The sequence below is a fragment of the Ascaphus truei genome, unplaced genomic scaffold (genome assembly GCF_040206685.1).
Source record: "Ascaphus truei isolate aAscTru1 unplaced genomic scaffold, aAscTru1.hap1 HAP1_SCAFFOLD_3105, whole genome shotgun sequence".
NCBI lineage: Eukaryota > Metazoa > Chordata > Amphibia > Anura > Ascaphidae > Ascaphus > Ascaphus truei.
This window is the reverse complement of record NW_027456077.1, coordinates 1-25,753: the sequence shown is the minus strand read 5'-3', so window position 1 is coordinate 25,753 and position 25,753 is coordinate 1. Positions and strand designations below refer to the sequence as shown.

At 33.7% G+C, this 25,753-nt stretch overlaps 2 protein-coding genes across 3 annotated transcripts; both read left to right on the top strand.

The window, feature by feature from the left end:
* Positions 1-1,910: 1,910 nt before the first annotated feature.
* LOC142483233 (homeobox protein Hox-D3) lies at positions 1,911-25,187 on the top strand. Of its 2 annotated transcripts, XM_075583295.1 has the most exons (5): positions 1,911-1,980; positions 2,527-2,553; positions 17,836-17,922; positions 21,085-21,623; positions 23,460-25,187. In XM_075583295.1, the coding sequence occupies exons 4-5, from the start codon at positions 21,137-21,139 to the stop codon at positions 24,203-24,205; spliced, it is 1,233 nt and encodes a 410-aa protein (XP_075439410.1). In that variant the 5' UTR covers positions 1,911-1,980; positions 2,527-2,553; positions 17,836-17,922; positions 21,085-21,136; the 3' UTR covers positions 24,206-25,187. The 2 variants fall into 2 exon arrangements, with proteins under 2 accessions (XP_075439410.1, XP_075439409.1); XM_075583294.1 differs by lacking the exons at positions 1,911-1,980; positions 2,527-2,553 and adding an exon at positions 5,664-5,735.
* LOC142483234 (homeobox protein Hox-D4-like) lies at positions 5,756-10,295 on the top strand. The gene is made up of 2 exons (XM_075583296.1): positions 5,756-7,165; positions 7,513-10,295. Exons 1-2 carry the CDS (start codon positions 6,757-6,759, stop codon positions 7,815-7,817), a joined length of 714 nt encoding a protein of 237 aa, XP_075439411.1. The 5' UTR covers positions 5,756-6,756; the 3' UTR covers positions 7,818-10,295.
* Positions 25,188-25,753: the final 566 nt, after the last annotated feature.

The window sequence follows — 25,753 nt, the reverse complement described above, 5'->3', positions numbered from 1 at the left end:
CAGCCCTCTATGCTCGTCTTGTAAATTATAACCCTCAACAAATACACAGACCTTTAACACTTCCATAAGTAATCTAAACACAGATATTTCTTGTTTTGTACTAGTAGGTGTATATCATTGTGTATCATCATGTAATTGGAAAATACATATCTTATTTCACCGAAACATTTTTTTATAAGATTGGAACATAAAACACCTGCATTGCCTATAAGCATCTTTGTCCTTAAACACTAAAGTATACATGCAAACTCACATACCTTTCAGAAGCAATTTACAGTTTATCTTAAACAATATGGAGCACAAATGAGTCACATTACATAGATAGCAAATGCCAATACAGTGTATTCCTCTAAACTTGAAAACGTACTGACAAACAAACCACACATCCCAAGTAGAAACAGTTTGAATGTATAAATACAATATTGACTCTGTGTGTGTGTGTGTGTGTGTGTGTGTGTGTGTGTGTGTGTGTGTGTGTGTGTGTATGTGTGTGTGTGTGTGTGTGTGTGTGTGTGTGTGTGTGTGTGTGTATACCCATTAATGTAAATATAAATATGTAAGCAACACCTAATTGAATGTATAGTCAAATTGAAATGTTAAGATTTACATGTGGAATCCCACAAACTATTGTATATAAATGATTGTGATAATTGTTACAATTAGTAATAATTAGTACTACATATTCACAAACCCCACTCCTTAGTTAACATGTCTACCTGTGTCATCAGATGCATAATATAACATAGTTAATTACATAGGAATACATAATCTGAATACTTTATTCATAACCTATAGTTTTCTATGTTAAAGTATCTCATGTTTTAATACATTTTCAATAAGTTGTTTGTAAAACCATGTGGTGCCTCTTGTGCCGGAAGAGTATTTTTTTTGTGAAAAGCATCTGATATCATTAGAAGGTACTTACTGTACTGACTTTTCTTTGCATGCACCCTCCACATTCTCATTTGTTTCAACACCACAAGCTTATTTCACACCGTTTTGTTTTATGCCTTTATAGCCCATTGGCTTCAGCTATCAGAAATTGCACTTTTTCAAAGTTCAAAGATCTCACTTCCAGAGCATTCAAACGTTGATGTTTTAACCAGTTTGGCCACTTGTAAGTTGTAAACAACATCAGATGCTGCAAAATAAACAGACTCTTTTCGGTAGATGTTGTCTTGTAGTGAGAGAGTGGAAACGATGTTCAAGCGGGTGCTTTCATCATTAGCATCTATTATGTTACATAATATCCCCTCCAAAAAATTAAGACACCTGCCGAGCGAACAAATATCCAACTAAAATATGTAACCCGATAAGAAGTTTGTTTTTAAAAAGTTGCCTATAGTAGTCAGTCTCAGGATATACTCTTCTCACTCAACATTTCTGTCCTATAAAACACATCTGAATGTAGTGCCCCATTTTTAAAATGGATTTCCTGGTTATTTTGGTAATTCATTTTTTTTAAAGTCTGATTCTAGTATGTATTTTATAAAAATGTGCTTTTACATTAAATAAAAATCAAATGCGAATTACACATGACACCTTCTTACACCGCATTTGTGTAACACACAAATATATTTGCACTACAGTGATTGCATGGAAATATGGGTGTTATTACTTTAAATATAGCTTTTCTGTGTTTTCTTATTTGCCTTTATTTTTCCTATTAGAGGTTTCTGGGAACCTCCATTTAGTGAATAGGAGTTTAACGCTGATGATTATTTATGGTTCCATAGAGATGAGTCCTGAGTGGCTGCTTAGCAGCACGTGATTCCAATAAACTTTGTTTTATGGCTTGAGAGTTGACAAGCTAAAATATAATTCCCACCATAAATTAGTTTAAGAGCATACAAGTGCAGATGCGTTTTGTTCCTGGATGTAGTAATAAGGAAAGTGTTAGAAAGGATCATTCTGCTTGGATCTCTTAACACCGAGGCATTTCTTTCTCCTGGATCCACTTTACAAGAGGAGAGATACAAAGTAAGTTACTTACCATACAATCAAATACGAGATAGAATTTCTGGAGCAGCAAATAAACATGTGTGTTTGTAACTATACATTGCTTGCCCAGAGCAAACATAGGATACATTATCTTTACAGCTGTAAATAATGTGTATTTCCCATACGTCCCAATTAGAAAAAAAGCAGAATTATAATGTAGAACTCTATTGTGTTTAAAATGTGAACTTGAAGTACTGGCAGTTTTCTTCTATAAGAAAAGCAAACGTAATGGAAACTATGTATCCATGTTGTTTGTCTTTAAGTCATTGTTCCGGTATAATATTTTGTGCATTATTTTCAGATTATATCTATATGTAATATATGCATATTTTATATATTTTTAAGTAGACATTTTATTTATGATGTTTGAAATAGATGAGTAGGCCAATTGATTGTGTACGTGGAATAAAACTTTATACTTAAGTAGCTACTTATCTTAGAGTGTCATGAGACTGTGTTACAATCAGTGTGTTATTTATTGTGTTGAGTGAAACTATTAATAACAGCACATTTTTATTGCAACAGGTTGTTCGCAATGGAAGGATATCAGCAGTAAGTATTGTACTCTTTCTGTATTACTTTCTAGCAATATTTATTTACTCGTGTTTTGCTTTCGACATTATATATTTTTAATATATGCATTTTTAGAAGATCCTTTATGGTTTGTTTTTTTTGCTATATAGAGTTTTTTTAATGGTACTATTTGAAACAGCTGTGATGAACTATCTTCATTATTAACATTTATAGTAGTAAATATTTATGTATGTATGCATTTATGTATGTATTTATAAATGTATGTATGTATAGCTTGCCTGGATAATAGTTGTGGTATTTAAGATACTCTGTCTGGTTATGGGGTGTATTTAATACATGACTGATATATTTGATGTGAGTCTTAAGGAACATTGATAGGAAAGTGAAATGTGGATATGATGTAGTTTAGGCAGAGATCAAGAGTTTTATTGCTGCTGGGTGTTTTCCAAATGTTGCTCTATGGGTTTAACTCTAATTAGAATAATGTATTGCCTCTCAAACCGTTAAGCTGCATAGCGCCTCCCACAGTAATAAGAAACCACGCGTCTTTCTGATGCAAGGTTGCATTTTCATACGGCTGTATTGTGTATCTAAATTTATGATAGGTGACGTATGTTGCTAAATTTAGTTGGTGTGTAATTATTATTACGATGCTGATTACAGTCAATGTAAACTTACTTGTGAATTCGTAAGAAGACCAGCGTGTAGTGTTTTTGCTGGTAGCTTTACATATATACACCGTTGCCATTTAATAAAACATGGGATTACGTCTATTACATTTCAGCATTTTTGGATATAAGAGCATGTGTGTTTATTTAGGAACTAGCAGGAACAAATGTCTTATGATTTATGTTTAAATTAACTACTGAACACATGTATTTTGGCTCCTATTTGTATTTTTGATGATTTTTTTTTAAATGGACACCTCTTAAATTGTCCAAATACCCAGCTGAGTAAATTCATTTTGGAATGTGTCTTCCCATACAAAAGTAAATGCATATATTTCCTTAAAAGGCAAGTTTAAACAGTTTTTGTTCATATTACATTTATGTTCATGCTTATTTGAAAGCAAACGAACATTTTCACATATTAGCATGTGTATGCATCTGCAATATTGCGCTGATGGGTAACATTGCAAAGTGGTGATAAACTGTAAATGTTTCCTATAACATTGCTAGAAATAGGTTAGGTTGACCTTTAAAAATTCAAAAGATTACCTTAATTTACCATAAAACATTGAATATACTTATTATGAACCAGGCCACAAAAAGACTGAAAGATCAAAAGCATTTGTATGGGCAGTTGAACAGGAGGTGAATATTTAACGCTTCTGTCCATCAATAACTCTTTGGCTTTGACCTGTCTGAGCAAGTCTTGCTATAAGGTGAAATGCAGGTCACAGCGTCTAACAAATATGAAAATGTGCACAGATAAACGTTAACTTTGATTTTTATCAACTTGGACAAGTAAAAAACACACATACAAAGTACAAGGTATTCTCAAAATATTGTTACTGGGTTTTTTTTCAATGTTTATTTTTGAAAGGAACATATAAAAAAATACATTGCTTTAAGCCAAACCCACACAGCAACGGTTATATTTTCTAGAAAATTTGATATAATATGATTGTTAAACCATCTTCATTTGATTGGCTCATGAAAATAGATTTTTAAAGAACTCGGTTACATCACTGTATTAAATGAACAATTGGTTTATATTTGATTACATGAAACGATGTATGTGCAGATACAAAAAGCCCTCTTTCTGTTAAATTAAAAAAAAAAAGGTTTAATTATCTATAATAAAAAAAACCTTGATAACGACCAAATAAAAATCTGTTTCATCTTTCCCAATTGAAACTTACCTTATCATTGGAGAAAAAAATACACACATATTAAAAAGGTGTCCTAGGTCCTCAGAGTTTGGGTATCTACAAGACTAAGCTTTGAAGCAGTGGACAGCATCCCAAGCTCCCAGGTCAGGAACAATTCATGAACTTTTGTACTCCAGTGGGAGACTGTCGACAACGTAAAAATAATGAAACTTTGTGATATGTTTGCAAATGATTTCAAATGACCTTTTTGCCCTGGCCTTCACCATAAACGCTACCACACAAAAAATCTGAATATAGTCGTAAAGGCTGGTTTCTGAGAATCACTTTGCATTCAATTGGTATGAATTACAGAACAGTCACTAACATTGCATGACTTTATTCCAAGTTAAGTATGTTTGATTATAAGAATTATCACGTATCATCTATGTTTTTGCATATATGTATTTCCTGATTTTTATATGGCCAAGTTCATGTTTTTATCTGTACACTTTCTGTTAATGTGAGATAAAGGAGATATCTTTTAAGGGGCTGTAGGTGTGTTTGTTTCTTCAATTCGATGATGCTCACGTTCGAATTAGAACATAGAGCAAATAAATGTACAGGTGCCATAGTCCTATTATTCTTAATGTATACAAAAGCGATAGGTTACATAATAATAGTCTTTTTCTTGCATGCTAACGAAAAAAAATATATCTGGAAAGGTTGTTTTGAACACCTTCTACTTGAAGAACTCTGGTTTTGGTCCATGTAAGTGTAAGGGTACTAAAGGCTAAAGGACTACTACATTATCTATTAATAAAACCCGAGTACCATTACTTTGTAATTACATCCAGTTCTCCCTTTTATTTAAGTAAGAAAAAGTATTTATTTTTTTAAAGTTGTCCCAATTTTTTTTTTACAGCACTGGTATTAGCCATCTAAACTGAAGTCCAAAGACTTTCTTCCCAATGTTTAAGAGGTTTAGATGTTTTTTTTAAATCATGCATATTAACATTTTTTTTAAACCACTTCGATCACTGAATATAAGGCATGGGCAATTACAAAAAAAAAATGTTTTTTTTATTTGACTGACTTTAAAATATCATTATTTTATTATGTTTGGCATTATTGAGATACTAAAATAGAATGTATGTTTTATAGGCAACAGATCAATGTGTGATGGCTGTGATTCAAAGCAGTTTATAAGTAGATGAAGGACTGTTATTACGTTGTCTATATGTACCCTGTAGAACCGAATTTGTGTGGTGTTCACATAGTCACAGATTCGATTCTAGGGGAATATATGGTCGATGCAAAAACTTCGATCTCAGCAAGCTAGAATACTGTATTTGCATTGACTGTTTTCAGTGAATATTACTATGAAATCGTGAGTATAGCTATTTCATAATACATTACCTATTAAATATGTCTATGATTCATCTACCCTGTGTCCATCAAATCCATTGAGAAGTCTTAAATTGTCTCCAATATTCATTGTTCCTGAAATGCTCACGATTGTCGCATTATTGCATTTTTATGGTGTTATTTGTAAAAAAAAAAAAAAAAAAAATCCTGACTGCATCATCTCTGGTTATTAGAATGCTCATATATCTATTTATTATGGGATGTTTCTGCTATTCTATTCATATTGTGTTCAGAATTTTAAATTGGAACCTGTATGAACACTCAAGTCAAAGACCGATTCGATCTGATTTTAACCTTACAATTTACAATATTTAAATAACTTTCACTCTGATATCTACTTATTTCGTAGAGAGTACATGCATGTTTTGTTCTTCCCAGTATTATTTCCCACTTAAGCATGTGAAAAGTAAACCAAAAGTTACTGATTGCCTAATTTTTTCAACCTGACTAGATTCTGGTAACTTTTGGATGACCCCTGAAAGACAAAAGCCAAGACAGATCTATTGTACATATTATTACTCTCCTGATGTCGCCCTGCCAATTTTAGCCTTCTTTTTCTTAACATGGGATTTACCCACAGTTTAAAGGAGGATTCTCTGTTATAAATACAACACATTGTAGCAGGATCACAACACAGAACCAGAATTTACAGGGCACAAAAGGTTATAAAAGTCAATTGCTACTAAATCCATGGTTGTCTTATGGTCATCAGCACTGGATTTTTTTTCAATAAACACAGGGAAATGTGTTATTAAGGGAAAAAAATGAATTCACAATGATCCAATTAAATCAATATTATTTTGTTATTTTGTGAAAATTATGAGGTACAATTAAATCCAGTGATAAACTCTCTGCTCTCTGATTGGCTGGCTCAGTCACATGGACACCTAACTTTATTCAGTTGACAGCAAGTAGGAGGGCTTTATGGAGGCAGAAAAAAAGACAACACGAGAAAAATTAGTATTTTCTATCCTCAGAAATTAATGGCCATGAGTTCGTTTATGGTAAACTCTAAGTATGTGGATCCCAAATTTCCTCCTTGCGAGGAATATTTACAAAACAGCTACCTAGCAGAGCAGGGCTCTGATTTCTACAGCTCACCGCAGGGCTCTGAATTTCAGCACCAAGGAATCTTTCCCCGGCCAAACTACAGCGAAGAGCCCTTTAGCTGTAGCCATGCCCAGGGCTCTGCATTGCAGCCCCGAGGTCATGGACAGGAGCAGCCCGGGCCCCAGGATCCATTCCCTGACTCTGAAGACCAGGGCCCACCACCAGCTCCTATATCCAGCTCAAGACCTTGCAGCCAGCAGCAGCAGCACCCTAAGAATGGAAGTCTATCTAAACAGCCAGCAATAGTTTATCCCTGGATGAAGAAAGTCCATGTGAACTCAGGTAAGAATCAACTTCTTAAGTGTTTCCTGTAATGCAGCGTGTACTGTGATCTAAGGAAGCTGCTGAAAACATTATTTATGAGGGTTTTAAAACCAAGGCAGCCATTACACTCATCATAAATTTTTATGGTTGAGGGAATAGGCCGTTGGCCATGTGGCTTTGTTTTTTTTTTATTGCAGTAGAAAACTCCATCTTAAAAGTGTGTGCTTGCATTTAAGATATGTTCATGCATAATAGGCAGTCTTTGATAGGCAAGAAACCAGTCTATATTTCATTCATATTATGATCAAATTGGAAGGTCAGGTTTTCTCAAAGTTCTATATGGGGCTTTTTTTTTTTTTTTTCAGTGAATCCAAATTACACTGGAGGGGAACCCAAGCGATCAAGAACTGCTTATACTAGGCAGCAAGTCCTGGAACTGGAAAAAGAATTTCATTTTAACAGGTATCTTACTAGACGTCGTCGTATTGAAATTGCTCATACTTTGTGTCTCTCTGAACGCCAAATCAAAATCTGGTTCCAAAACAGGAGGATGAAGTGGAAGAAAGACCACAAATTGCCCAATACAAAAGGCAGATCTTCGTCATCTAGTTCTTCTCAACATATACAAACTATTTCCAAGGACCACCAGACTGACCTGACATCTTTATAGAAAAAAAAGATGAAATTGCAAATTCCAGCCCTTTTATTCTCCCCTTTCTGAACTGTATTATAGAAAATAGACATTACTGAAGCAGAATCTGCATGTATAGCAGTAAAAGGCTCCGGGACTGTCACCTCATTTTCATAGGTACTGTTGTATAAAAGAAATTCCATGCCAATATCACGGACTATTTTATTGCTCACTGGCACAATAATTATAATTCATTTATAAGAAATAAATATTTCAAGGAGTTCTTCTGAAACAGAATATTTTGGACATAAGAAAAAGTGTGATTTTATTGCACCATTGAAGATCGAACACAAATCTATGGAAATATTTCTTAGCTACTTCTAATCAGTATGTATTTACTGTTTTATTATACAGGATACCAATGGGGTAACAAAAATATGCTGTAGAGACCACGTTAGTAGCTACTGAAAACCTAAATGTGGAAACCATATGGTCAATCTCTGTTCTGATTTAGCTTTTTGTCTGTTACTGCTAGTATGATTCACACGAATTCTATACCAAAATCATGAAAATTGTATTAAATAAACGGGTTATTTTATTTTAAAAGTGCATTCACGTATTTATTGAAAACAAAATTATCTTACAAGCAAAAACAATCCAAAGCCAAAAAAAAAATAAAAAATCCAAGAAGGAAATTGAAACGATTTTTCTTCTACGTTGATAATACAATTATTGAAAAATTGCTAGCATTGCAATCTTTTAGAGTACATATTTCTGACATCCATAATTTAGTATTAGAGCAATTACAATGGTTATATAAAGTAGTTTTGTAAATGTGTACTCTGAATTTTTATTAGCAATTGTTTTACTGTTCTTGAGTAAATAGGAGAGAAAATGTGGGATATTGTATGCACCATTTCCCACAGAAAATGCTTAGAAACGAGATGTAGATTTTGGTGCAGCTTTGCTGGTAAAATATGTTCAAATACATCATTTACTTAATGAAATAAATGTGATAATGTAACAAAAAAGTCTTCCAAGAAATATGAAATTAATATTCCCATAGAATTGGCCATTGTAACATATTAGTCTTCAAACTAGCAAAATGTACATTTCATTTCTCGTTTTCAGGTAACATTACTTATGTGAAAATGGAATACATCTATTAGAGATTGTTAAAACATATGATTGTATAGCATTTCCAGTTTAAATCAGTAGGGAAAGTGTCGGAAGCTACATGTTTAATTGTTCAATGTCGCCATTAAATCTATTTTTGAAACGCAATTTGTTAAAATAAAAAACAGCAAAATACATGATAAAAATGGTCATTATTTATTATTAATTCATTTGTATTTTGGTATTTTAAAACAAATACAATCAGTATCCTTACAACAACAAAAAGCAGGGATTAGCTACATTTGAAAATTATAGCTAGGCTGTTTCGGGCATCTGCAGCACAAAACTAAATTTATTATTAAAATAATGCCTTGATGTAGAAAAAAATGCTTCTATGTGTGATGTGTTAGAATGTACTTCTCTAAGACTTTACTTGCTGCTAAATCTTTATAACTATTACATGTCTAAGCCTTTTGTACTATAATCTACAGCCTCATTCTTTGTTCTTCCTTGAGGTTAGCTTGGTATTCTCAGGCTACACATGGCAATACTTGAATATGTTCATGTCGTATTATTAAAGATGGGTATCCCTGTATTATTTGCATCATTGTTTCTATGACAAAAAGCACACAGTTCATACAGAGTGAAGATGTCTTTTTTGTGAAGCCTTCACGTTGAGAAGTTGAAAAGGTATTTTACTGAAGTTCGGCTAAACCGCAGAAACAGGTTCATCTGGAGGACAAATTTTCTATTCGATTAGCTGTATTTAAGCCGGGAGTGCTGACCTCTAAACCCTTGACCTCTTGGACCTTAACTCCCTTATTTTAGACATAGGAAGCCTTTTAGGTTTAGTAGTTCTAAAAGCCTCCTTTGTACAAGGTTTAAAATTGATGTAATTATGCTCACAACTAATAATGTTCCCACCAGGTATGATCTAAAAAATACAGTATCAAAATCAGCAAACTTCTTATCTCTGTTGTTTTCATTCATACAGTGTGAGAACTTTTTTTATTTACACACAGATCATATTTTTTTTTAATGTAATGTAATTTTTTGTTAAATACAGTAAACCTAACAACATGATAGAAACAACATGTGCCACAAATATTTTTCTATTAATTGTATGTCTGTCTCTTTTGAAACTACATTCCAATCTCAAAACCTGAGTTTTGTAATGTATGCAAGTATTAAACAGTAAAATATGTGCAGTGTGTAAATCTATGATTGAAACAGGCATACAACAGCAGAGACCTATTCAAATCTTATACGTTCTCATGTCAATACATCTCTCTATAAACTAATGGCAATGCAATCCATACCACTATCTTCCAATTTGCTTATGGGTATCCATATGAGATGAAAGGGGGAGGGAGCTAAGTATGATTTTTTAGATGCATGGCTGGTCAGATATTCTTACAATATATATATATATATATATATATATATATATATATATATATATATATATATATATATATATATCTATATTATATATATATATATATATATATATATATATATATATATATATATATATATAATATAGAAATATATGGATATATATATATATATGTCTATATATATATATATATATATATATATATATATATATATATATATATATATATATATATATATATATATACACACACACCTTTTTGTAAACCTCACCAATGTGTTATATACCATTGACTGCAAAAATGACTATTTATACTATTTGTTGTCTGCAGTTATCTTGTATTTTCTTTCTGTGTCATTGACTTAATAAAAGTATATGAAAATATGTTTGTATCTCCTGATTTGCAGTGATTGAGTATAATATTTTACTAACACACGTTCACGTTTAGCCAATAATGAATGTTATTGCTATTTTTACATCTTAACATATACATCTTTTTTTTAACTTTTTCTTTTCTTTTAGAAAAAGGTGTGTATTGGTTGTTCAAATAACAATGCTTAAATTCCACTAAATAATTTCAATGTGCTCATTGTTTATATTAAAATTTACACCCAGAACCTAAATCAGCAAATATGGTGTCATTAAAAAAATAGGTAATCAAATCTTGGAAAACTTTAGAATGTAATCAAACTTGATTTTATTTTATCTTCCATCAGTAGAAAAAGTCAAATGTATATGACTGTAAGGGGAAATTTTTTTTTATTGAATATGATTTCCATATCTCATCCATCACAATACACAAAACATCAACTGATTACATACAAAGTAACGTGCAGTTAAAAAAAAAAATATTTTTAGCCCTTTATTTTCAAAGGTACATTGGGAACCACATATGTGCAAATAGTAAGATGTTTATCTCCATGGCTCAACACTCATAAGGAAACGCTATAGCCATAATGTGCCAAGCTAGTTCAGCCAGAGGATATAAACCACATTTATGAAAACTTGTATTTTCAATATATATTAGGTGTGAAGTAGAAATGGCTGTGTGCTGTCTAAAGGCTCCTCCTCTGCTACTAACAATACATCAATAAAATTCTGTGTATTATATCACCACTAGTCGTTAAGAAAAGAATGGAGAGGAAGGCAGAGTCAATAGCAAACAGCTCCCACTGTACAGTACAGTAAATCAGGATCTTTCAATGCAGAACCTCAGAGCTTTTACAGCCATCTTGTGGGTCTTTTTCATTGATTTTGTAAACACAGAGACAGCATAGTGTGCTCTAGAAATGTTCCTAACATGTACAATATCAAAGTGGAAGGAAGATGCCAAGAATAGGTTTCTTCAAGTCGTGACCCACGTGATCCACGAAATAATTAATTCAGCACGTCCCTTAAGAAACACAGCGTCGTCATTAATTTGCCAAGCAAAGGACTCTATCAGACTTGAAAACTGAAGAGATCCCAAGAATATAATATACAAAGAGAGCAGTCACTATACTCTGCACTCCTACTATCTATTTGATAGCAGAAGAAAAGAGATCTTGGTAGGTATGCCTTCTTATTTTATTTCTTAGTCATATTTCTAAATGAACTTAGCTGCCATATACTTGATAAATAGCACCCTGTGCTTGCTTCTTTACAACTATGCTGCAGTCAGAAGTTGGCATAGGCTGATTTAGTGACCTTTGTTTCAGAAAGCTTTGGGTTTATAAAAAAATTAGGATGATGTATGCAACTGTTCCTTGAGTTCTGCTTGGGGATATCTTGAGTAGTAAAGGGAATTGAAAGGATTTAGTTAGATTTGTATGCTTGCTGAAATGGCTAAGATTTAGTGGATGCTTGGGTTTTCTTGGGAACAATGCTGACTGTCAGGGCATCTGCTGCCTATTCTTAAAACAGTGAGAAAGGGCCCTGAACTTCTTTTCAAGCAAGGGTCGTAAATTTTTCTTTGCGTCATAATAGAAAGGCTATAAAATGGAGTTGAAATTTTACCCAAGGCAAGCGTTAGCAAACACATAATGATTTCCGAGTGTGCTTTTAACTCTGCAGTAGTCATTACTATTACACTTAAAATGGATAATTTTCTACTGGACACAACCATTCATTCACATCATTTGGAACAATCTATAATAGTAAATGGATAGTTGCTGATTTTTTTTTTTAATGTATCCCAGTAGGACATGGGGGAAAGGAAATGTAGAACTATAGATGCACCTGCAATTTTAATCCAGATGCAGAGATCACTAGAAACCCCAATCTGGCTATTTAGATTTGTCAATTCATCTTTTTATTGTTCATATAACCACATATTTGTAGTATGTGCATGTTGGTTGTACAGATATAAAATTCCGTTTGGGACGTAAACAATCGGTTTTTGAATTGCAGTTTATTTATCTATAATGTATTGCTTATTTTATAAATGGAAATACAGGCTTCCAGTGCAATACAATATATATATATATATATATATATATATATATATATATATATATATATATATATATATATATATATATATATATATATATTTAAAGACTGCACGCGTAACAACAATCTTTTATAGAAAAAAAAGGCAATTTACCCTGCTTTTCCTTTTCAGAGCAAAATAATAAAGTGTTCAAATTCAACAGTAAAAAAAAAATGTTAGTTTTCAGCTACACACTTGTGTATCTTTTTATTCACAGATGTGAACTTCGCAGTCTTAAAGATCCAGCAAAGGGGTAAATTAGGCTAAACAAAAAAATACTGCGGCTATAATAATAACATTTATTTCCTAGATGTAGCTATGGACGTTTTATCAGTTGACAATTGTCCAAGTTGTTGTTATAAATCATTGTAAGTAATTCCTGAAAGGGTGCGAGGCTGTTGGGGGTCGGACGAAGACTGTAAATCTTTCAGTTTTATTGCTGTAGTCTATGAACATATGCTGCGGCGGTGCTGGTGTTAGATCCTCTAGTTGAGACAAATTCCCACTAAAGTTGGATTCTCACGATCTGGCAAGAAAAACATCAGTTTATTGCCCTTTAACTCGACTGGAAGCAGAATTTTTGTACCCAACTGTATTTGTTCGTATTCTTCTGTGAACATAATGTGATATCATTGTTTGGCTATTATTGTGAGGCTGAATTCACATCTCGCATTTGATAGATAAACCGTTCTTACTAAAATCAGTAAAGTGAAGTGAGATGATATATATATACACACACACACACACACACACACACACAAACACATACACACACACACACACACACACACACACACATATATATATATATATTTATATATATATGTATATGTGTACATGTGTATTTACCTGTAATTGTTTGTTTAGTTGTCGATTTGACCATCACATGAGGGAATTGTAGTACAATATATTGTTCTTTGCAGCAACTGAATACAAAGGAACTGAACGTCAAATTCATTTTTATTGGTACATTTTATTTAAACAACCTAAACGTGAAAAAATACAGATGTTTAGTGCTTTAATATATATTGCAATGTTCTTGATGAAAGGCGAGTCTCTGAGATTAGTTTTCTCCAAGATCCAAAATTCCGTTCCTGAACCTGCAGAGCAAATAAATGATAATTTACAAACAAATGATGTTTTGGTGAATGTTATTTCATATGTAATCTTGTGGCAAAAAAATGAGACCCTGTATCAAAATTAAAAAGCAGCGTTATTATACATTATCTCAAAGCGTATTTGAGGGGGAAACCCCACACATTAACATTACCATGCATTTAAACATTCACTCCCAGTTATGAGGGGTTACTGGGTTTGACATACCTTACTATCAAATATTTTAAGGTATTGTCATATAGGAAGCAGGTTTTGTACCCAAAATAATCAGTGATCTTTAAGAATTTTCATAACCATACATTTTCAGGACATCATCTGAGGATGCTACTTATTTACCGAGGCATTGCACTGTAATAGCTATCAAAGAATATTAATAATTGTGGGGACATGAGTACAGATTGTGCTTGGTCACCTTAAAAGGAACCATATAGTTAAAGCAGCAGCTGAAATTGTAACATGGTATACTGATCACGTGAACCAATATGTTTCAATGTTAAGGCAGCGCCTATATTTCTGATTATAAAGGCTCTTAACTTACATCACTGGCCCAAACTTAGAAACGGTGTCTCATTAAAACAACAGTGGACACATTCTCTTAATTTAGGCAACGCGGAGGCAAAGGGTTGATTTAAAACAAAATCAGAACTTCATTTGCCTTGACTTTTATTGGTAGGTGAGTCTCAGCTCGTTTTCATTCTATCGGGAATACAGTGCACTGGTATATGGAAATGTCTGCAAAACCGCAAGATCAGGTTTAGGACAGTATCGCCTACAGACAGAGGGTGAAGGATATTTTCCTGCAGACACAGATATTGAGACTGAGGAGCACAGGTTTATGATAAATTGATTCACAGGTAAGATCTTGCATGACAAACTGAAACCTTTGAACGCAAGGTTGTATAATGCCTTTATCAAGGTATGTTAGTAAGATTTATTGTACTTTATTGATGATTTTAGGCATTTAGTACTTTGGTAGAAAATAAAAATGCAACCACAAATAAGCATTCAATGATTAGATCACATATACTGTACACCATGAGCATGTTTATCAGAATAGTGACTTAAAAAAAAGGTGGGGTTTTTTTTTTGTCACATACTCATTTAATCGTATTTGAACAGTTGGAAAATATTAATTTCGAAAATAAAATATATTATATATTTGGGGGTGGGGGGGCTATAGAAATAAGTTAATCTTTTGCTTCTGTCAAAGTAAGATTGAGCATCGCATTAATATGGTGTCCTGGACTACTGGGCATGATACATTCAAGTTGATTTATGTATATTTAAGGTGTATTTAATGTCAATGCAAGTTCCATGCTATGCCTTTTTAAAATAGGATACAAATACAATATTTGTTCCTATTTAATTCCTTCTTTTAAAGTCAAATATTATATTAGTCCTATTCATATTAAGAACGTATGTATGAGACACTCCGTGTTTTATTTGTACCTATCCTTTAGTAAGGATAATTTATTTGTATCATTTGTCAAAATTAAATCAAATGAATATATGTGATAAACATCTGTCTTTTTTTAAAAAATTTTTTTTTTACAAATTTAGGATATATTTCATTCAAGTTTTCCAGGTGTATCAAAGAAAAGCATCCTTTAAAACAATAGGATATTGTTTTTCACTGGGGTTCCCATTTCCTTTGTGCTAAATTTCCCCCAAATCCTGATTTTGCTTCTGTATATAAGTGGATCTTTAGAACATCTTTGCTCCAGTTTTGAACAGGAATAAAACTAGCACCAAAATTGTTTCAATAACCTATCCATCCCTTTATTTTCAATAGAAAATGGAATACTATCTGGATAAAACTGGTGCTGTGTTTATCCTGATGCAACTCTCCATCACAGCTTTGATAAATAAATATATGGAGCAGTAAAATAGGCCTTTATTGTAAAAGAATACATTGATATGGAGGGTTATTCTAAATTATTTTATTTTTTTTCCAGAAAACAAAAGCACCAGATTTGTCCAAGAGACAAAATTATTCCAATACTCATTTATTTCCTGGTGCAAACATGCACAACATTTAAATACAAGACCTTTAAAGCTGCATTATTTCTACAATTTCAGCATTTTCAGTGAAGGCCTCAAACAACCATTGTTCACAAACGTTCTGCATATCTTATAGGATCTATATATGAATATAAAAATACTGAGAATGAATACAAACGTATTCATTTTCTTTTATCGAAACTTAAAAGCAGTGGTCATTTCTACTTAGCTGTTTGCCTTCAACCTTTTGGCCTGCCAAGTAAGTCAGCTAAATCGAATTACTTCGATACAGCATTTCATTTAATTCCATGGAACAGCCATATAAAGCTTCCCCTCTATTTTAATCAAATTCTAAAATATTTATACATTCGACAGTATGTGTAATACCTTTTCCATTAAAACATTTCCTTCAGCAGTTAACTTTTATTTATTTTTTTATAATGAGAAACATCCCAGAGTGATTGGGAAAAGTAATTTCAAAATTGCTCTCATTCATTAAAAAATGGAATCATACCCAATCTAACCAATGGCAAATTTAAGGTTTCAAATTCCTGTTTGGTTAGGTGCAATATTTTGAATATGGCCCTTCTTGCCCACAATATTACAATTACCTGAAGTCAACAATTATACAGATTAGAAACTTACCGTGGCAACAGATGATACTAAGTTGGTTTGCTATATCACGATCACTTCTTGATGTAGCAAGATACACCCTAACGATTTGTCTCATCTGGTTACAATTAGTAACTATACTTCCAATCTAGGCTAAAAAAATAAGCTGAAACTTGACGTACGCCCACGTGAATAGTGAATATATTATATAAGATGTTATTGCACTGGCCCTGGACTAGGGACACTGTAGATCAGCAGTTGTATTCATCCACTTACTCTTTCTACACTCTAATTTTGCCAGCAAAACTTAATAAGATGTGGAAAGAAGGAAAGTGCTGCATCGTAGTGGGTTTGGGTACTGATAATGAGGATTTCGTGGAAAGTTGTTAGTTCTCTTCTGTTGTGAGCTACTGGGGACTCTTCCGTTGGTTGTTCATTAAGTGGTGAGTTATTGCTATACGAGCCAAAGGTCATTTCAAAGGCTTATAGTTGCTAGATATTGTCTCTTATAATGGCCTAGCTTGTCTTTGTGTGGGATTCTTTGGCACAGTTAGTGTTTTTAAAACTACTTAGTCATCAAATTTCTAAGTGATTATATAAAATGTTATTGTACAAGTATACATGTAGTATACTACCAATGTTTGTGATTTATATCCCATGCATTGGAAATGTTCTATTCTTAAGTTGATTTTCTATATTTAACTGATTTTAGAGACTCGTGTACTACCCTCATATGAATATGTAGTGCGATCAGCGAAAAACACAGAAAGCAATTAGAATACAGAATACATATAGTTTGGTTGTGTCCAGAGCTGGCTATCCGTAGTGGAATCCTAGGGGTAGTTCTTGGAATCTGGTCTTTGTTCATTGTATCTCTTTTGTAGCCCCAAAGTACATTGTAATTGTTCATTACCACACTGATAGCTGTAACTTATTTTGTAGCCATAAGTGCAATTAGATATTTATTCCAAGAATATTCCTGAAATACTTTTGAAAGTTGATCATTCAAATATACAATGTAAACAATATAGCACATTTTCTAGATACAATATTATTGATTTATTAATTTGATGGCTATACATATTATAAACTCACATTACAAAGGAAGATGCTTTATCTTAATATTTAGTTAATTGCTACTACATAGAAAATCAGTATGTAACGGTCTTTGTAGAGCAACCTATCCATTCACTTTAAGAGCAAATAAAAGAAAAAAACCTTAGATGTATTGATTGATCCATACTTTATCACCTAAACTTAACATTATAAATGAGAGTACATCAGTAAATAAAATTTGCACAAATAAACACAGATTAAATTATATGTTTACTTTTTTCTCTCAGCAATTGCCTGGTTGGGATTGGAAAAAATAAGGGAGGACACTCTCCAAAGAAGGTTAAATACAAAACTTGAAGACCAGCAAATATACGGTAAGTTCATCAAATGAATAATGCATTCAATATACAAGTTATAACTGTAGGTGAAGTGCCAGACTCAAATCCTAGAGAAAGATGTGTGGTTGTAGTTTTCCAAAGCTAAGATTCCGACTCTGATTCCCAGTCGTCCCAATACATTTGTAAATACAAATTTATGAACGGAATTATTTATTATTAATTTTATATATATATATATATATATATATATATATATATATATATATATATATATATATATATATATATATATATATATATATATATATATATATATAATGCTATGATACGTATCACAGAAGCAAGAAGATATTGTGAGACTGATAAGGCATCGTGATGAAACTATCATACATATACATATGTATTTATATCTGTAAATAAAATAATTAAAGCACACACAGTGTGAAAAAACATTTAAAAGGGTAGAAAAATATGTATTTTCTCCCCCCTCCAGGCAGTCTTTAAGCATTTCATAAGTCCGTAGATGTACCACAATGACAACACACACATTTTTAACACACCATTAAATACCCCACACACATATTAACATTGTAACCATTTTGCATCAACAGTAGTTCCAAGCAGAGCAGACCCCGCCAAATGCAGAGCCCATAAAGTTGTCCTTGTAAATAAAACAAAGTGTTGGATGGAGATCTTCACAAAGTTGAAGACATTTGTTCCAAGAGTCAATGATTCCTGCTTCTTCCTGGTGGGATTGCCAAATTATATTCCATTTAAAAAAAAAAAATGTTTTAATATCCGTTTGTCATTTTTGTTTTGTTATAATCCAAAGGAACTTCAGAGAACTTTGCCTGTGTCCTGTTAAAGTCAGGGTCTTATGCTAACTGCAGGGCCACCTTTTATAATTCTGCTCAACAGGCATTTTAAAAGGGAGAATTTGCGGAGTAGGGGATTCTTTTACTAGTCTTCCTCCTACGCTTAGCCTGTTTTACATTTCTGAAAATTCTAGGTCCTGGGATGGTTTTTTCCCCCCATTCCTCACTGAAGCGTTTACTGCCCTAGCACTAGCAGTCATAAATTTTGTTCCAAACCACAATGACAGGTGCATTGATATGCACGGTGTGGACTCAGGCTGCTTAATAACCACCAGACTGCTTGCTCTTCCAGCCTTTTATTTATTCTGTATCATGTTATGTATTGATCTCAAACCGAATTAACTGTGCCAGTGTAAGTATAAAATTATAATACACATATGAAATGTAGACCCTCAGTACAGTGTGGGGAATATTCGTTTGTTTCATTTCGTAGATTCTAAGCTGTTACAAAGATCCCCAGGGTAGGAAGGGGAAACCCCGTTAGTATCAGAAAATATTTTTGTTTTTGTTTTTATATATATATTCGTTTCCTGTGGTGTTGCAAAGGGACTGTGGTTAATTCCGCTGCGGAGAATAGGACACAGTTCTTAAACAAGACGTCTGTGTCTAAATGTAAAATATGTAACGTTAAAACCCATTTGAAATAGGATAGTGTGTCTAACATATTTAGGATATCTGCTTCAATAAAAAAATAGTACATGGGGTATTTAGTTAGCAATTGTGCTCTATGCATTACAATCTTTAAAAACACTAATATATTATGGGGCGAAAACATTTAAAAGATGAATCAGAAGACAGTTGACCATTGTTCGAGTGATTTATTACCCATTGCTTCTTATTTAGGTTCAGGCAAAGTTCACAAGCGGTTGATATTTTCAGAAAAGAAATAAAGCTCTCGACGGTTTTATACTAAACATTATTTCATGTGCAGCCAGCTCAGGCTGATTCATATTTTGTCTCTGGTGTTTCGGTTTGGGGACAATGCTTGGCCCTTAGCTGTGCTCAGCAGCTAATGTCCTTAGAATATTCAACAGGCATTCCAGTATTGCTAATGCAATAATTTCACACGTACAATGCACTAATGAAGTTCAGTTTAATTTATTTCAGAATATTCTACCACAGTGGAGAAATAATGACACTGAGTTGATATGTCTATTTATGAAAAATCTCTTTATTACTACAGACACGAAGCTGTATTGTTTCATGTTATCATTGAAAAGTCAAGATACACATTTTAGGCCAAAATACAATTTAGAGACATGACTGCTATCAGATAGTAACAATAAGTGCACATGGGTAGCCTGTATGCATACTAAATGCTTATTTAATAAAATACCGCTTCTTACACGCCAAGTGGTGGTTATTTAGACAATGGAAAAAGTAATGAAAATAATTCAATATGAAAGTGCATATATTTTGGTGCTGATGTAAAAATATTTAAATGGGAACGTAAGCACGAAATAAACTGGATTATATACATCATACATTATATTAGACTTTAGACTACATGGACAATGCTAATAATTGAAATTCTTACAATTTGAAGCATTTTTATATTTTAGGTATCATTGTTTAACATTGTCCTTCAATCATTTTGCTAATTTAGGCAACATAATACATCGTCACTGTTTCAGTTATGCAAAGAAAATGCTGCTACGATTCAAACAATTCTTTGCAACTCATGCATGGTATAGGTCTCCAACAAATGCAGCTTCAGTAAAACCTTGTAGAAAAAGACATCGTGTAATTAAATTTCACAAAAGCTGACAAAGGGCTTTCTCCAAATGCATCAAACAAAAGATGTTGAATAGTGGTAGTTATATTTTAACCGCACTCGGTTAAGAGGCATACTTTACAATGGAGGTGGAATTTGTGCTAGTTTTTCAGGTTCTGAAAGTTGCTCAATCCATCAAGTCATACACAGCTCACACATGCTGGAGGGGTGGAGAAGGTAGTTAATCTTTATACAAATTTCCAGGGATACTAGACCAGTATTCTTAAAATATAGCAAAACATATCTCCGTTGTTTGAAATATAGTAGACTATGTTTGACCACACTTGTGAGAGGAGATATAATATTTGCTGAAAAAAACAATGCCATACATTCAGACTGGAAAATATTTCACTCATACTCATGTATTATGTGAATAGTAAACACGTTGTGAATACATAATACGTTTACTTTGTGTATAGCTGTTTGAGTGCACTGCTACAACCCCATTAAGATCATTAGTCAAGACTTAAGAAGGTGAAATAAATGATTATATAATTTATATTGGTTATCTCTTGGGTCCTTATTTGTATGTTGTTTTATTTTCCATAGATCGTTTCACAACAAGTGATTGGACTAACAGAAAAATTGACTGAGAAAGTCAATGCTCTTTGATAAGGGTGCCAAGTCCCTATCAATAAGAGAAAACAAGATGCAGAAAACAGCTTACTATGAAAACTCTGGACTATTTGGGGGTTATACCTATGCCAAACCAGAATCTTACAGCTATAGCTCAACTCATCAACCATATTCACAATCTGCTCTAGAAAATGATTATCCCAGTTCCACTTGTTCTATACAACCATCTGCAGTAAGGCCCCCAAACCATAAGACCAGTGATGTTAGTGGCAGCTGCATGAGGACAACTTCAAGCCAAAATGCAAACCAGACCCCTATTATTAATGAACAGCAACATCAAGCGCCATCTTTGCCCCCTTCTTCCCCTAATCATGGCAATACCTCAACACAGAAAAAAAGCAAATCATCTAATTCCTCTAATTCCTCCCAAGGTACTATGAGTAAACAAATTTTCCCATGGATGAAGGAATCACGACAAAATTCAAAACAAAAAAATGCCAGCACCCCTCCAGGTACATTATTTTAATCCTCTTGTAAAACAACTGAAACTGTCTGCACATATATTAGAATTCTAAGTTATTGGAGTAATTGGGACTATTAACCTTTTAAGTGATGAAAAATCCTCTCCCAAATAAAAAAGGAGATCTTGGGGAATTTACACTCCCATTATGATCTAGGGACCAACATATGTCCCAGTTGACACGAACAATTTCAGTGCCCATGGCTTCTTGCAATGCATTAAAGAGCAATTATCCATTGACACAATCCATTGATAACATATGCAAGTTTCCACTTGCTAAGGAGGTTTTATATTTTATATGATACTGGTATTATAATGGATCTGGGGTGAAAAGATTTCTGAAGCCAATGTCTTTTATTGGAACCCCATGCGCATTATTTATAGACTTTGTGTATGCATGAGGATCACAATTCTTTCCATTGGAGGAAAAAATATGTGTAGCCTAGAGAGCTAATGTACAACACAAACGTCTATAGGCAATGTTTATATTCAAATAAGAAATGTTTCAACCTTGCATACTGTATGTGTTATTGAGAAATAGGGTTTGGGTCTCCTGTATTGTGGGGAGTAGCAACACGTGCTATTGAAGAGATCCCCTGAACTGTACACAGACTGAAACGTTTATTATGATAGCAAAGGGTGCACTAAATCCACTTAGGGGAAAATGGGATCAGAATAAGTCCAGTAGCAGGGCCATCATACGAAGTGTTGATGGGTCAGTGGTGAAAACACCAATGATTTATACAACAGTAGTTATGGTGTGATGTATTAATAAAAAACAGAAACATTCACACCCCCTCACAGCCACACACCCACACCCACACCCACACATATATGAGAAAGAGAAAGTATTCCTATGCACGAGTGATAAAGTGGACGTTGCTTTAAAAAGATGACAGTATTTTACTACAAAGAAAGACATACTACTCTGAATCATGTACTTGAATTAAGTCTAACTGAGACCTTAGATTTAGTTTATTTTAGTTTACTCGTGTCATCCTTCTACCAAATAGAAACCGTTAGGATGTCACCTGCTTGTAAACTTATTTTAGAGACGTTAATTTATTATTATTAAAAAAAAAAAATTACTAAGCGCACTGAGGACGTTAGTGATTTCACATCGTTCTATGATCATTGCTGAGTCATCTTTGTTTTAATATGTGGACGTTGAATATTTACAAATGTATTTTAAACATCATGTAATGAGGATCTTAACTCATTATGGCACCATTTCACAGTTAAATCTTTCAATGTAAGTAGTGGAAATCATCCCAAGGCTGGTCACAATGGGGGGGGGGGGGGGTGATATATATATATATATATATATATATGTGTGTGTGTGTGTGTGTGTGTGTGTGTGTGTGTATACATATATATACACATATATACACTATACACACACACACACATATATATACATATATATATAGAGAGAGAGAGACAGACAGACAGACAGAGCGAGAGAGAGAAATGAAGGGCCAGCAGGCATTCCAAAATAAGCAAAATAAATGTGATGTGAAATATTCAAGGTTTCGGCTCCTGTGAGAGACTTTATTTTGCTTATTTTGGAGTGTCTGTTCCTTTATTTGCCCTTTTACCCATTCCTCCGACGGTTAGCACCCAGTTGTTATATAACACACACACACACACACACACACACACACACACACACACACACACACACACACACACACACACACACACACACACACACACACACACACACACACACACACACACACACACACACAACACCTCTCGCTCTATTGATATGTTGTATTCTATAATATGATTGGGGACTAATAATGTACTTTGATTTTCAACAAAGGAGAGAACTGTGAAGAAAAAAGCCCAACAGGCCCATCTTCAAAGAGAGTCCGCACTGCATATACCAGCGCGCAGCTAGTGGAGCTGGAGAAGGAGTTTCACTTCAACCGCTACCTTTGTCGCCCACGCAGAGTGGAGATGGCCAATCTGCTGAACCTAACCGAGCGTCAGATTAAGATTTGGTTCCAGAACAGGAGAATGAAGTACAAGAAAGATCAGAAAGCTAAAGGGATCATGCATTCTCCAACAGGGCAGTCCCCAGACCGAAGTCCACTGAGTGGATCAAATCATGTAGGATATTCCAGTCAACTTCCCACTGTTAACAGTCTTAGTTATGATGCTCCTTCGCCAACATCCTTTGCCAAATCACAGCAAAACATGTATGGGTTGGCTGCTTACACAGCACCTCTCAGCAGCTGTTTACCCCAGCAAAAGAGATACCCTGGAGCAGAGTATGACCATCACACCATGCAAAGTAACAGTGGCTTTGCCAATCCCAATTTGCAGGGCAGCCCTGTTTATGTTGGAGGGAACTTTGTTGATTCAATGCCAGCCTCTGGTCCAATGTTCAATGTTGGCCATCTCTCTCATCCTTCATCTGCTAGTGTGGACTACAGCTGCGCTGCTCAGATTCCAGGCAACCATCACCATGGACCTTGTGACCCCCATCCCACATACACAGATCTGACTTCTCATCACACAACTCAGGGAAGGATGCAAGAAGCACCCAAACTAACGCATCTGTAACTAACTGTTGGATGGAGAGAAAGAGAGAGAGAGAGAGAAACAACATGTACTCCTTTTAATTACCTCACGTTTTTTTCTGAACGAAATTGTTAATGTACCTTATTCTAAGAGTGCCAACAGTTTTAGAGGAATGTTTGATCCGTGTAGCAGCTGCATTGCTTCTTGCGACTCATGTAAGTCAATGAAAAAGGACCCTCTTATAAGTATTTAAAGCATGACCGTGCAATAAACTGCGAACCAAGGCACAAAAAAAAACTATTAATGATGTACTTGAAGGTAAGTCTAATGGAGAAATTAGCAGGCGCAGTGTGTCATGCAAAGGTGTTTTTTTTTGACCAAATGGGAGCAATGGTGATGTCGCTGCATATAAACTTTCAGAGAAGTTAATTTATGAATTCTTTAGCAATGTTGGAAATGCATTGAAATAAGTGACATGTATTTATTATTTTAGGCAAAACATTTTTGTATCATTGATTATTTATCCTCGTCTTAATGTATTTATGTGGAAACTTGTGAACTTTATTCAGCATAACTTGGAAGAATGAATCAGGTCCATTGTGGCTACATTTTCACCTTTGTGTATTTGGTCTGAAATAGTTGAGAGATTAGTTCTGAACAGTTGTAACTGTGGCTGGTGTTTGTAGTTTATGTAAGGGTTAATTAAGACAGCACATTGTAAATTCTATTATAGAGTGAATCAAAATGTGGCATTTCACAATGGGCATTTGACATTTCGAAAAGTTAATTTTAAATTGTCTGGTATCATTTCAGCAGCATTTAGAACACATATCTGAATAGTGTATCTGATTCAAGAGTGCGAACAATGAGCAGATCACACCGTAATGTTTCTGATTATCCCATGCAAGCTACAGAATATGAATATGCTTATTGACTATCATCGCACATACAAATGTCTATAAAAAAATAATATCTCATTTGCTAGTTTAGTTTCACTATGGACCCTCTGTCATTCTTAAAATACAAGCACTGGGGGGAGGGGGGGAGGGTATTTTAAAATATATTTGTTTGCAATAACATCTCGTCGCCTTTTTACTGCTTGGTTTATAGTTTGTGTGCTTTTATTGTAATTCCTAAATTAAAGTTTGTATATTAGATGTACATTTGGAATTCACAGCGTACCATTTTAGAAAATAAATTTTAAAAAAATAAATAAAAAATTGACAATCACAAGTGTAAAATCTTAAAGGAGCCCAGTGTTTTTAAGTTTCAACATTAAATATGCTTAGGTCTTTAGAAGGGCTTTGGAAAGAACGATGTTTCGTTTACAGGGTACAGCCCACAGTATTATGCTGGGTAAAAAAAAAGTTACACTTTTTTATTTATGATTATAGACAGGTCTATGGTGACAATTATTCACAATGTATTGCAAAAAAAATTGAAGACAGGATAAATGAAGACCGTGTAGTTAAGATTTCATTATTTTCTATTCAAAGCAAAGTCTCTTCCTACGCATTCCTGTTTGTTTGGCAAACTAACATAACTCCTACACTTTCTGATGAAAAGAACTTCAGTTCCCATTGAGTGAAA